At 41.6% G+C, this 14,066-nt stretch overlaps 1 protein-coding gene and 1 non-coding gene across 4 annotated transcripts in view; both read left to right on the forward strand.

Moving 5' to 3' along the window:
- Window positions 1-12,061: 12,061 nt before the first annotated feature.
- Window positions 12,062-14,066, forward strand: part of METAP1D (methionyl aminopeptidase type 1D, mitochondrial) — an 88,354-nt gene continuing 86,349 nt past the window's right edge. For 2 of the 3 annotated variants that reach the window (XM_042994706.1, XM_042994707.1), the window contains exon 1: window positions 12,062-12,695. In XM_042994706.1, the coding sequence (XP_042850640.1) occupies window positions 12,344-12,695 (352 nt within the window). In that variant the 5' untranslated portion in view covers window positions 12,062-12,343. The remainder of the gene's footprint in view (window positions 12,696-14,066) is intronic. The other variant, XM_007074573.3, reaches the window with a different exon arrangement.
- Window positions 13,901-14,002, forward strand: LOC122241663. The gene has a single exon (XR_006221902.1). It is a non-coding gene; the product is annotated as a U6 spliceosomal RNA (small nuclear RNA).

The following is a 14,066-nucleotide window of genomic DNA, read 5'->3' on the forward strand; positions in this document are numbered from 1 at the left end:
CAGGCTCTGTGCTGACAGCTTAGAGCCTGGTGCCTGCTTCAAATTCTATGTCTCCCTCTCTCTCTGCTCCTCCCCCACTCATGCTCTGTCTCTCTCTCTCCTTCAAAAATAAAAACATTATAAAAAAATAATAAAATAAAATAAAAGGCAACTGGCAGAATGGGAGAAGATATTTATTTGCAAATGACATATCAGATAAAGGGTTAGTATCCAAAATCTAAGAACTTATCAAATTCAACACCCAAAAACCAAATAATCCAGTGCAGAAATGGGCAAAAGACATGAATAGACACTTCTCCAAAGAAGACATCCAGATGGCCAACCGACATGTTCAACATCACTCATCATCAGGGAAATACAAATCAAAACCACCATGAGATACAACCTTATAACTGTCAGAATGACTAACAACTCAGACAACAACAGATGTTGGTGAGGATGTGGAGAAAGAGGATCTCTTTTGCATTGTTACTGGGAATGCAAGCTGGTGCAGCAACTCTGGAAAACAGTATGGAGGGTCCTCAAAAAACTAAACGTAGAACTACCCTACGACCCAGCAATTGCACTACTAGGTATTTATCCAAGGGAAATAGGTGTGCTGTTTCAAAGGGACACATGCACCCCCATGTTTATAGCAGCACTATCAACAATAGCCAAAGTATGGAAAGAGCCCAAATGTCCATCGATGGATGAATGGATAAAGAAGATGTGGCATATATATACAATGCAGTATTACTCGGCAATCAAAAAGAATGAAATCTTGCCATTTGCAACTATGTGGATGGAACTGGAGGGTATTATGCTAAGTGAAATTAGAGAAAGACAAAAATCATATGACTTCACTCATACGAGAACTTTAAGAGACAAAACAGATGAACATAAGGGAAGGGAAACAAAAATAATATAAAAACAGGGAGGGGGACAAAGCATAAGAGACTCTTAAATATGGAGAACAAACAGAGGGTTACCTGATTACTGGAGGGGGTGTGGGAGGGGGGATGGGCTAAATGGGTAAAGGGGCATTATGGAATCTACTCCTGAAATCATTGTTGCACTATATGCCAACCAATTTGGATGTAAATTAAAAAAAAAATCGAATTCTTATTTAACATCACAGCTAACATCAAATGTTTATGTAAAAAAAAATAATGGCAACTGCTTTGAATAGGGTGAAAATCTACAGAGAATTTACAATTTTGGGCTGATATGAAACTATCGAGTATCTCATAAAATGGAAATTCTGCAAAAGACCCTACAATAAACATTTCTAGTTTCCATTTTCAGAAGTGCTAAAGACATGTTTTAAATAAATTTAAATAAATTAAAATTGCAACACATACTAAAACAATCAAGGTACATTACTTTCCAGCTTCTCATAAACAGTATTGTACTGACTTTAGGAAATTGTAAGTTCTGCTTTTATCTTCTAGGTTATCCAACTCTTGTTAACTGTACCTTTTATTTTTGCTTCTTAACTATTTTAAGAAAAATTTTTTTAATGTTTACTTATTTTTGAAAGACAGAGCACAAATGGGGGAGGGGCAGAGAGAGAGAGGGAGACACAGAATCCAAAGCAGGCTCCAGGCTCCAAGCTGTCAGCACAGAGCCCGACGCGGGGCCTGAACCCACAAACCGTGAGATCATGACCTGAGCCAAAGTTGGCGCTTAACCGACTGAGCCACCCAGGCGCCCTGCTTAACTATTTTTGATGTAAGTAGGCCAGTTCATTCTTTTCAGCAATTTATCTTTTTAGACCAACCCCTTTTTATTACGTCTGCTAAACTTCTTGAAACACCTCTCTCCAGATAAAGCCCTGAATTTAAATAATGCCATTTCGCCCTACCCCTGGCTCACTTCTTAAAATTATAGAAATATGCAAAATTGGTTGCTTAATCACACATGTTCATATTAATAAGCATACTGAAATGCTTTCCCAAACCACTACAAGTATACTTAGATTCAATACAAAGATCCCATCTACTGCTCTTAACAAGCAGTGCTGTACTAAATATTCTTGTGTATACCCCATTTTGTACATGTGGGAGTCTGTGTGCACAATGGTGATAGAATCACTGAGTAAAGGTGTATGGACATTTTACATTTTGGTAGGTTTTATACACACTTGAGACAATAAAGAAGTTTGAATATGGACTCTATATTAGATGATATGGGATTTTGTGTGGTTGTGATAATGATATTATGATTGTGTAGGAAAAGGTCTTTATTCCTGGGAGTCACGTAGTGAAGTATTTAGCAGCAGAGTCATGGTGTCTACAGCTTCCATGCAAATGGTCCAGAAAAAAAGTATGTGTAGGTGTGATATATATACTTACATATATATAGGCATATATAGACAATTATATAAACAGAAAAAGAAAGTAAATGTGCCAAATAATTTTAAATTATTCAATCTAGGGAGAAGATACATACAAGTGTTCACTATATGATTCTTCAACCTTTGTGTATTAAGTTTTAAAGATAGGGGTGCCTGCGTGGCTCAGTCAGTTAAGAGTCCAACTCTTGATATTGGCTCAGGTTGTAATCTCCTGGTGGTAGGATTGAGCCCCACGTTAGATTGAGTTTGGGATTCTCTCTCTCCCTCTCTGCCCTTCCCCTGCTTGTGCTCACTCACTCTGAAAATAAATAAATAAGCTTAAAAAGTTTCCAAAATAAAAATTGGGAAAGAAAAGTTATTGCATACATGAAACAAAAACAATATTGTGAGAAGGGAACAATTGGTGAATAAAAAAGAGCTCTTGGAAATTTAAAATAAACATTGTAATTCAAGCAGTAGAAATGTGGGGCATAAAGTTGAAGACGGTTCCTAGAACATCGAAAGGAGAAAGTATGAGCGAAAAGAAATCCATGTGGGACATCTGATAGGTTATTTTCATTTCAGAGAGGAAAAGAGAACAGAAGAATATTATCAAAGAAAGGCAGAATAAGTCTGCCAAGTTGAAGAAATGAATCTTCAAGTTAGAAGCTCAGTGAAGGTTCAACAAGGTTAAGCCATCAGCACGAACATTTACTGAGCACTTACGATCTGCTAAGCACTTGAATCACTCCTGTCAATTCTCACAACGACCTTCAGAGGCACATGGTATCCTCCTCAGGTGAGGCCTGGGAAGGTGACTTGGTCCAAGGTCACACTGGAAGTAGGAGAGCTAGGATTTGAGCGCCGTCTAATTGGCCTGGGTTCTTAACCACAACACCACTTACCTAAAGAGATCCGCATATAGGCTAAATTATTAAATTTCAAAACTCCGAGCATAAAAGAAAGATCCTAAATACTTTCAGAGGGCAAAACACAGGTCACCTGGGGGAGGAGGGGGCCTTTAAATAGCCTTTAGACTTCTCATCAAGCATGCTTCATGCAAAAAGACAATGGAATAATGTCTTCAAAGTTTAGAGTCCTATACCCAAATGTGAAGGTAAAATAAAGGTGGTTTTGGAAATCTATGAAACTAGAAGACTTACTTCACACACTTTCTGATGAAGTTATATAGGTCTATTTTAGCAGCATGAAGGTGAAATCAAAGAGCATGTTAGGTGTGGAGTATAAGAAAGAGTAAAACTAGGGCTGCCTGGGTGGCTCAGTCAGTTAAGTGTCTGACTCTTGATCTTGGCTCAGGTCATCATGTCATGGTTGTGAGATTGAGCCCCACTTTGGGCTCTGTGCTGAGCATGGAGCCTGCTTAAGATTCTCTCCCTCTCTCTCTCCCCCTCCCCCTCTCTCTCCCTCTGCTCTCTCATGCATGAGTGCAAGTGCATATGCTCTCTCAAAAAAAAAAAAAAAGTAAAACTAATCTGATTTCAATAAAAAGAAATCCAAGGATGGCAACCGAATAACATATCAAGGAAAGCAACTGTCCATTTTATAATAGGAAATTATGAACTCAAGGAAAAAAATATATAAGAAAGTCAGAGTCCAAACATAATAAACTGCAGTTGGCATGACTCTGAGCAGCAACTAGAAACAAATTTGTTGAGTCCAGTCAGACTGGGAAAGTTTAGGACAGACTATCCCTTTTCATTGTAACCCTTGTTATAACAGCATGTTTTTAAAAACTATGTGTTACTTCGGGGCGCCTGGGTGGCTCAGTCAGTTAAGCGTCCGACTTCGGCTCAGGTCATGATCTCGTGGTCCATGAGTTCGAGCCCCACGTCGGGCTCTGTGCTGACAGCTCGGAGCCTGAAGCCTGTTTCAGATTCTGTGTCTCCCTCTCTCTGACCCTCCCCCGTTCATGCTCTGTCTCTCTCTGTCTCAAAAAACTAAATAAACGTTAAAAAAAAATTAAAAAAAACAACTATGTGTTACTTTGATACAAAAATTTATTGAAATAATACAACTATATTGTTCATCAACTGAAGCTCCATATAGTTATCAAATAAAACTATAATATGCATAGATTTTATTTTATTTTATTAAATAAAAAAAATTTTTTAATGTTTATTTATTTTTGAGACAGAGAGAGAGCATGAAGGGGGAGGGGCAGAGAGAGAGGGAGACACAGAATCTGAAGCAGGCTCCGAGCTGTCAGCACAGAGCCTGACGCGGGGCTTGAATTCACGGACCATGAGATCATGACCTGAGCCGAAGTTGGATGCTTAACTGACTGAGCCACCCAGGCGCCCCTAAAATGTATAGATTTTAAAAGTAAGTTTACTTGAAGCAGACAAGTGTCACCTTTAAACAGTGGAATTGTGCTCAGCCTGACTTCCACAAAGCAGAACTCGCCAAAAGAAAAAATAATGAAGAGCTTTCTTTAATAAAAAACAAACAAAGAAGCAAAAAGCCCCTAAAAACCACAATACTCAATCCTTTTCTTTGGAAACTGATTCTCAAAGGGATCATACTTTAGCATGTTCTTTGTTTGGCCACCAAAAGCAAACTGCCCCTATCTTTGACACCCTGGCTCTGTGAATCAACAAGCAGATGCTACGTATAAAACCAAAGCTTTGAAATTTTTCGTGTCATAATTTTTGGGGCTTTCCATGAACCCTGTGGAGAAATATAATGCAATAAAAGTGTAATGCTATCTCTTGTGAATATCTGAAGAGTGTAAGATGATACAAGAAGTACCTTATAAATAGCTTGTAAAAATTTTTTTTAATAGCTCCAGTGTTATAATGTACACGGGATGGAAAAGGATTGCACCTTCTCTCCTGTGATCTTCCTGGGCCTCACTGTAGAGTTGGAAGGGGAAGAGTTAGAGTTGGATTAGGCGGTCTTTGAAGCTCTTTCCAGTTCTTCAACTGTATTCTCTTTGAACTTAATAAAAGACCAGTTGGAAAATGTGCTTTGGTTAGACTCCCAGTTCACCTGGACAGTTCTTCAGATATTTTATTAATAATTCTGGCAGGTGAATCTGTGCGGAAGTCTTGGGCTGCACAGCGTGTTTGCCTAGCTCTCTGAATCCCCCTTTGTGAAGGCTGTGGGGCCACCACAGTGAGGTTTGTTTGCTGTGTGTTCCTAGAGCAGCTGCTGCTTTTCTTCCTTTATCCTTTATCAAGCAAAAGAAAATGCGGCGATGTTTGTGTGTGCTTCAGAGGAGGAGAATGCTCTCCACACAGGTTATTCTCTGGGCTAAAGTGGACGGGGTGAGTGCAGAGCAGCTAGTTCAATGGGAAGAGAGGTCGAGGCAGCATCTGCCCTCCTGTTTGTTTCGACAGTTTTGGTCTTGAATGTAGAATTGGTTGAGTGAGAGGCAAGCAGAAGTTAAGAAATGCAATACTGCTTGGTTTGTCAGCCAGTTTGGGGAGTGGAGGCGGAGAGTGGGAGGGGAGAAAGGGACATACAGCTAGTTTTCTTTTTCTGTAATTAAATCCCTTGTAATTTCATAATCTCCACCTCAGAGATTCTTACTGCGGTGTATTTTGCGTAACTGTTAACGGACCAAGGAGTACTGTTCCCTGCTTTTGGTAGGAAATATCAAAATTCCAAATATTTTCAACCTTGTGATATTAATGGTCAGACCTGGTTTCACACAATGCTACAGGACCATATATTTTTGCTCAAACACACTAAACATGAAACAGCAAACAGAACCATAAATCCAGCAAAAGAAGATGCAAAGATGGAAAGATACAGGAAGGGAACCAGGAGTGTACCATCACTTCAGGAGGGAAAGGAAAAAACCACTAAGTAATCTTACAGAAAATGGAAACAATGAAAGGGAAACAAGTGCAGGGTGAGTGCAAAAGGAAGAGAGAAAGCACAGTAAAGCCATAGGTAATAGTGTGCATTCCTGGGCTTCTACATATGGATTGCCGAGCCTGCTGTCTTTTACTCTATATAGATGTGTGACTGGTCGTGGTAAAAATAGGTTCCTTCCCTTAGAAAGCCCAGTCAATGGTACATGCTTAGAAAAAAAAAAATGGATGAATATACATCAACTTAACACTGACTACCTGGAGAGAGCTTTTCTGGGGGACTTCTACTTTCTATATTATATATCTGGGTACCTTTAAATGTTTTTAAAGAGCACATATTACATACTTGTGTAAACAGAAAAAAACAAAACATACTTTTTAATTTTTTTTAAGTTTATTTATTTTGAGAGAGAGAGAGAGAGAGACCCACACAAGCAAGAGCAGGGGAGATGAAGAGAGAGAGAGAGGGAGTGTGTGTGTGTGCGTGTGCATGAACACGTGCAGGGGAGGGGCAGAGGGAGAGAGGGAGAGAGAGAATCTCAAGCAGGCTCTGTGCTGGCAGAGCAGAGCCCCTACTTGGGGCTTGAGCGCATGAACCATGAGATCATGACTTGAGCTGACAATCAAGAGTCAGCTGTTTAACTGAGTGAGCCACCCAGGCACCCCCAAAATAGACTTTTTTTAAAAAGTTTCAACAAGTATAGGGCTGCTGGGTGGCTCAGTTGGTTGAGTGCCTGACTCTTGATTTTGGCTCAGGTGTTGATCCCAGAACCTGGGGTCAAGCTCTGTGTCAGGCTCCATGCTGAGTATGGGGCCTACCTAAGATTCTCTCTCTGTCTGTCCCTCTCCCTCACTATTGTGCTCTTTCTCTCTCTAAAAAAAAGGGGGGGCACCTGGGTGGCTCAGTCGGTTGAGCGTCCGACTTCAGCTCAGGTCATGATCTCACAGTCTGTGAGTTTGAGCCCCACGTCGGGCTCTGTGCTGACAGCTCAGAGCCTGGAGCCTGTTTCACATTCTGTGTCTCCCTCTCTCTGCCCCTTCCCCGCTCATGTTCAGTCTCTCTCTGTCTCTCAAAAATGAATAAACGTTAAAAAAAAAATTTAAAAAAACTCTTAAATTCCAACAAGATCTAGAACATTTTCCTTTCACTTTTATAAACATGGATTAGAGGTGATAAAGGAAGAGTTATATCCCTTTCTCTCACCTTCATCTTTGTAGGAAGTGAAGGATATTAAACAGATTCCAATATTTACATAATTAGATAATTTTTCTCAGTTCTTGACAGCCAGCGTTACAGAATCTGTGACCGCTCACCCCTGTCGTCGTCCCTATGGGGCTTATAGTCTCAAGGGTATTTGGTCTTTCTTTACGGACCATCTTGTGAGCATGTTAGTCTCAGGTTTCCAATTCTTTTTTTTTTTTTTCAAGAGTTTATTTTTAGTTAATCTCTACACCCAATGTGGGGCTGAAGCTCACAACTCCAAGATCAAGAATTGCATGTTCCACCAACTGACCCAGCCAGGCATCCCTCCAATTAGTTTCTTAAGAACAAAAATAGTATCGTATCTCTTTGGAGCCTAGAGTAGGCATTTAAGTGTTCTTCATTGGCTGTTTGATTGCTAAATTCTCTTGCCAACCTTTTGCCTTTCTTCCTTACTCTGACTGGAACTCTTCGTTCTCCAGAAGTGTCTAAGCAGCTGCTGTTTTTTCAAAGATTACTAATATAGATGGTAGTTGCTAATGGTACACATCTTTATTTAGATTTCATAGGGGCAAATGCACACTTCTGTTTTAACCCAACTTCCCTCAGAGCCAATTCCAAGAGATGAGATCAGGGAAGGCTTTTTTCTTAAACCTGCACAGTTCCAAAGGCAAATCTAACCAAAACAAGTATTATCAGAAAACTTGGATGCGTCAGTGTGTGAGGTCTCAGACCACCCTCATCCTCTTCCCTATAGTCTTCCTATGCCCTCCTTCCCTTGGCTCTTGCCACCATTTCATGCTCCAGCAATGAATAGGCTATTAGGCTGAAGCATCATTTCTGCTTACAATCTCCCATATTATCTTTCAAGCCAAGAGGTTGAACCAAGTTAAAATTAATACTGGCCAGACTGGGCCTGAAAGCAACAACTCCCTAACTCCCTTGGGACAATGTTTTGGTCTTACCCTACAGCTAAGTTAGCCCTGTCTGATCCCATTTTACTCTGCTTACCTTGACAGACTGTTCAGGAAGGTGCAGCAAGCTATTTGCTGAGTCCACTTGGATCAGGCCTATATGTGGGTATAAATTCCTGAAATTTTCTGAATTTCAGTGTAGGAGGGGCTCAGGTAGGACAATGTTGTTAGAAGGGGGTGGGACTTCAAGTTTCGCTTACATAGGATTTATATGACTGAGAAAATGTCATTGGACAAATCAAAAATGAGAGGGACAGAAGAGTCACGTACAAGTAAAGCCCCACTCCCTTGCCCCCTGGCTCCTTCTTAGCACTGCTATAGATCAAAACAGGGCACAAGCGGCAAGGAGAAATCCCTTGATTTTTCACAACTGCCTTAGATATAGCATTAGTTTTCCTCAAAAAAACATGGAGCATCTACACATTTTCTCTGAGGATACCTCTAGAATACTCAGTAACATATCCATTGTTGTCTCAAATGATTGCCATAGGAAATGACATTCTACCAGAAAGTTGGTTAAGAGAATGTCTTAGAAACGTTCTGCCTGCACATGTGATCATTTGAAGCTGGACCCTAACTTTACAGGGGTCCAATGAACTGCTGAGACAGGTCCCTGTTGTATGGGCAGACATGTTTATGCAGGACTCCTAGTTCCTGGAAAGAATGTTCATTTGACTTAAAAAATGTAAATAAACAGAAGTATTTCCTCATACTAACATCAGCTAAATCAGAGGGCAAGATTGGAATTATTCTTCTCAAGCCATGGAGTAAAATGCTAAATAAGAAATGATCCTGAAATCAAAAGACAAGTGTTTCTAATTCAGATGGCAAATTGAGAAGCAAGGTCAGGAAGGGCAAATGAAGGCATCTCAGGCTCAATGACAGACCTGCCGAAGCTGTGCAGGTCACAGGGCACCAGGTTCCCTCAGCAGGCCATAGAATCTGCTTTGTGCCCAGTAGGAAATACTGCATTATTTCAGTTAGTTTTACAATATGTTCCTATATTCTTCTATAGATATGTAAACATCTTAGTCTTTACTTTATAGTCTATGTTTTTAAGTATCTTGCATTATAGGTAATCCTAACAAGCATTTAAAAAATCTAAACTTGCAAAACAAGTTTCAGGAAGATGTTTTACAAAGCAGAATTTATTTTATTTCATTTTATTTTCATTTGGGGGGCACCAGTGAGTGAGGGTCAGAAAGAGAGACAGAGAGAGAGAAGCAAAGCTCACCCCAAGCGGGGCTTCTGCTTGCCCGAAGCGAGAATCAAACTTACAAACCATGAGATCATGACCTAAGCCAAAGTTGATGCTTAATGGACTGAGCCACCCAGGTGCCCAAGCAAAATTTATTTTTAAAGAGATTTAATCCGTGTTGCATAATCTCCTAGAACATTTTTAAAATGTGAATTTGAATTACAAATTCAAAACATACAGAAGCCAATATAATTTAAATTTTTATCACAAACTATATACAACTTTTGAAAAAGGGATATAGTATGTCTATAATAAAATATCATTAAGTAAAAGAAGGAAAAACTGACTTCAAAAATAGGAATATGACAATTTATTTCTGAATTATTTCTTTTATAAAAGAAGATAAAAAGATTTTTTTTTAATTTTTTTTTCAAAAAATTTTTAACGTTTATTTATTTTTGAGACAGAGAAAGACAGAGTATGGGGGAGGGTCAGAGAGAGAGGGAGACACAGAATCTGAAACAGGCTCCAGGCTCTGAGCTGTCAGCACAGAGCCTGATGCGGGGCTTGAACTCACAGACTGCGAGATCATGGCCTGAGCCAAAGTCAGACACTTAACTGACTGAGCCACCCAGGCGCCCCGAAGATAAAAAGATTTTAAAAGATGCTAATAAGACGTGGACTTAGGAAACAGTAAAAACCAAGATAAAAGACCTATAAAACAGTAATTAATCACAATTAATAAAATATTTTAATGTTGAAGAATGAATTTTTGGACACAGAAACTGAAGGTATTAAGAACTTATCCTTTATTATTATTTTTTTCATGTTTATTGTTTTTGAGAGAGAGACAGAAAATGAGCGGGGGAGGGGCACAGAGAGAGGGAGACACAGAATCAGAAGGCTCTAGGCTCTGAGCTGTCAGCACAGAGTCCGACCCGGGCCACAAACCCACATACCACAAGATCACGACCTGAGCTAAAGTCAGACACTCAACTGACTGAGCCACCCAGGTGTCCCAGAAGTTATCCTTTATTTCTTGAGCCCTGGTTTTGAGAAACTAAGTACTCAACTTTTTATTCAAGAATCCCAAGTACAAATATGAATATTGGTGGGAGTTCAAATCAGTAAATGCCACAGTGTAATTAACTTTCATTTCACAGGTGGGAAGATGGACAGAACTGGAATAGAGAAGTGAGTCAGTAGTGGTTACTCATCTAAATGAAAGCATTCTAATGCCCTGAATGCCCAGGATCACAGAATGTTGGAATTGCAAGGGATTTCGGATGTCAGTGGTCTAGCCTTTTATCTTGTTGGTCAGTATGCATTTATGTCATAAATTGATGATTTTCGAGGACACATACTGGCAATTTTTAATCCTTCTAATGTCAGTGCAATATGGTATGGGAGAAGCCAAATCCACTGGCAGGAGGTCAGTGGATGAGCTGTATAACCTGTGCAAATTCATATCTGCCTCATTTCTAGTGCATCCTAGATACATACCTTCTATGCTGAACTTATTGAGTATATCCTCACTGGATTTCACTATGGTGGTGTCACCTGAGTCCTTTCCTTTTCCTTTTCCATCTAGTTGCAGGGGAACAGAACAGATTTACCATATTCAAAAACCCTCTCCCTGGAACTGATCTGACTTTGAAAAAGGTGGAGCTTGAAGTAACCTGTGGGAGTACTTTTCATTCTCATCCTTGTACATCTTAACTTACCTCAGTGCAAAACATTATTTCTCTTTATCTTTTAAGGTGACCCAAAAGCATCAAAAACTGGGTCTCCAAGAAGTATAGCATGTGTCCTCCAATGAACTGCCCAAATCCATTCTCTTTGAAAGTAAAAATATCAAAACTATGTAGTCATTAAAAAGAATCAGTTTGAACTAAGTGTTTGAGATTTGATGTTTGCAATGAGTGCAAAAAGCAAGTCCTAACAGTAGGTATGTGAGTCCATTTAAAATATTTTACGCATATTTGCCCGTAAAAGGCATGGAATGATGCACTCAGTGGTTGGCTGGAGAGTGGGACTGTGGTGTGCAGAGAGGGTTAGGAAGCGGACTTGGGCTTTTTCCTTTATATATTTCTGAACTGTCTGGATGGTTCACCAGGTGTGTACTTCAATTCTTAAAAAATTAATTAGGAATCATCACACACATTCACCAATCTTTGCTGCATTAAAAGTCCGGGAAACTGTTAAAGTCTTGGTTTAACTGGTTCCATAAAGAGTTCAATTGCTTCAGGTTCTTTGCTGGGCACCAGGCTACCAAGATCAATAATGCCTGGTCCACGACAGGATGGAAATCTGCCCCAAAATGCAGATAAGAGAAAAAGAGAATTTGGTCAAAAAAATGGGCACCGTCACAGTAGGGATACATCAGCACCCTCACTTGTCTCACAATTGGCCTTCTGTAGGCTTCGTCTTTTGGCAGAGCCACGGGCAGACGTCATCCTCTCATTCTTAAAAGTCAAATTTAGGATTAAGACTCCAGTTAATACCGCTGAGCGGGAATCGTCCTTGGGGAAAGAGAAGTCCCCCGAACATACCCACTGGGGTATCCAGAATTGATTTTGCAGCTGCACACAGATTCCTGTCTTGTCTGAAGTCTCTGCTGAGTAAAGGACACTCTGGGACAGCAAAGGGGCAGCTGGTGACTTTGAACCGAATTTTACCTTTCAACTCAATCCAGGGAAATTGCCAACAGAGTGGCCGACGATGCAAAGTGCTATGTTGAACGCTAGACTGTGTTGTATTTTTTTCCTCCCAACTTCACGTTTCCATGCACCAAAATGTTGATGCTACAAATATTGGATGCCACGCTTACCTGACAGGCTTCTTCCATCCCACCTGGGCGCGGGGGCTCTGAGCGAGAGCGCGAACCGTGGCTGGAGCCCGCCTCTCGCGGCCGGAGCGGGTTCGGCGGGCCGCGGGTTCCCCTGCCGGCCCCAGTGCGGGGGCCGCTTTGCTGCCGGCGCTCCCGCAGTCAGCCCCCCGCGCGCACGCGCGCTCCCCCTGGGGCGGCCCGGGCGCCTCCAGTCTTCGGCTGGGCTGCGACTGGACAGCTCCGGCGGGCGGGGCGGGGCGGCTAAGGAGTTGCTCCGCGACCACGTGACCGGCACTAACATGGCGGCGCCCAGCGGCGTCCACCTGCTCGTCCGCAGAGGTAAGCACCTGGAGGACAGACCCGCGGGAGGTTGCACTGTAGCTCACTCGCTAAGCCCTCGGGTTCAAAGGGTTACACACCCGCTCTCAGACATCTCGGCGCACATGAATGTACTTTCAGTTCTACCGATACGCGCAGGCACACAGGCTGACACATTGACACGCCGCAGGAACAGATAGACATATTTGTTCACTCGTCGCTTGCCTGGACTCCGTCACTGCCTGGCATCTATTCGCCGTCACTCCTTGAGATTTATGAGATATTGTCTGAAGTTTTCTTTCCCCACCTCAGTTGTCTGATTCGCGATAAACCTATGGGAACTCTAAATGTGCCTGGATACCCAGTTGCCAGAGAGAAAACAGTTGGTGTTTGTTGTATCTGTTGGCATGCTGCAACACGTCTTTTGGGACACTTGAAAATTGTGATTATTCTCGTACAGTGACTTAAAGTTAAGAAGAGGAGAAATTATGTCTGGGTACCTGTTAGTAGGTGTTATCCTTGCGTGCGTGGTGAGATTTTAGTAAACGTGCAAATACTTTTGCAGGTAAATTAGGGAAATCCTTGTTGGATTTGAACTAGTTTCTGAATCTTGGTTAGAAAGAACTAGGAAGTTGTTTCAAGGATTGGGAAAGAGGGGAGCCGACATATTTGGAGGGACTGCATAAGTGTCAGGTCCTGTGAAGTGAACGTTATTTTCACAGTAAATAGCTACCGTATATTAAGTGCTTTTTAAGTACATGATACTGTGTCGGCACCTTACACATGCTAGATACTTTTCTTTTTTTCTTCAATGTTTATTTTTAAGAGAGAAGCAGGGGGAGGAGCAGAGAGGGAGACAGAGGATCCGAAGCGGGCTCCTCCCACGAAGGGGAGCTCTTGACCTGAGCTGAAGTCCCACGCTTAACCGACTGAGCCACCAGGGCGCCACTGCTAGATACCTTTTAAAACCTAATGAACTAGTGAGCTAGTGCTCGCTTTGGTAGCACATATACTAAAAGTGGAGGGGCGCCTGGGTGGCTCGGTCGGTTAAGCGTCCGACTTCGCTCAGGTCATGATCTCACGGTGGTCCTTGCGTTCGAGCCCCGCGTCGGGCTCTGTGCTGACTGCCCAGAGCCTGGAGCCTGTTTCAGATTCTGTGTCTCCCTCTCTCTCTGCCCCTCCCCTGTTCACGCTCTGTCTCTTTCTGTCTCAAAAATAAAAAAACGTTTAAAAAATTTAAAAAAAATTAAAAGTGGAATGATACAGGAAGATTAGCATAGCCACTGCACAAGGATGACATGCAAATTCTTAAAATGTTCCATATTTTTTGGGGGCGCCTGGGTGGCGCAGTTGGTTAAGCGTCCGACTTCAGCCAGGTCACGATCTCGCGGT

The sequence above is a fragment of the Panthera tigris genome, chromosome C1, assembly GCF_018350195.1.
Source record: "Panthera tigris isolate Pti1 chromosome C1, P.tigris_Pti1_mat1.1, whole genome shotgun sequence".
Classification (NCBI taxonomy): Eukaryota; Metazoa; Chordata; class Mammalia; order Carnivora; family Felidae; genus Panthera; species Panthera tigris.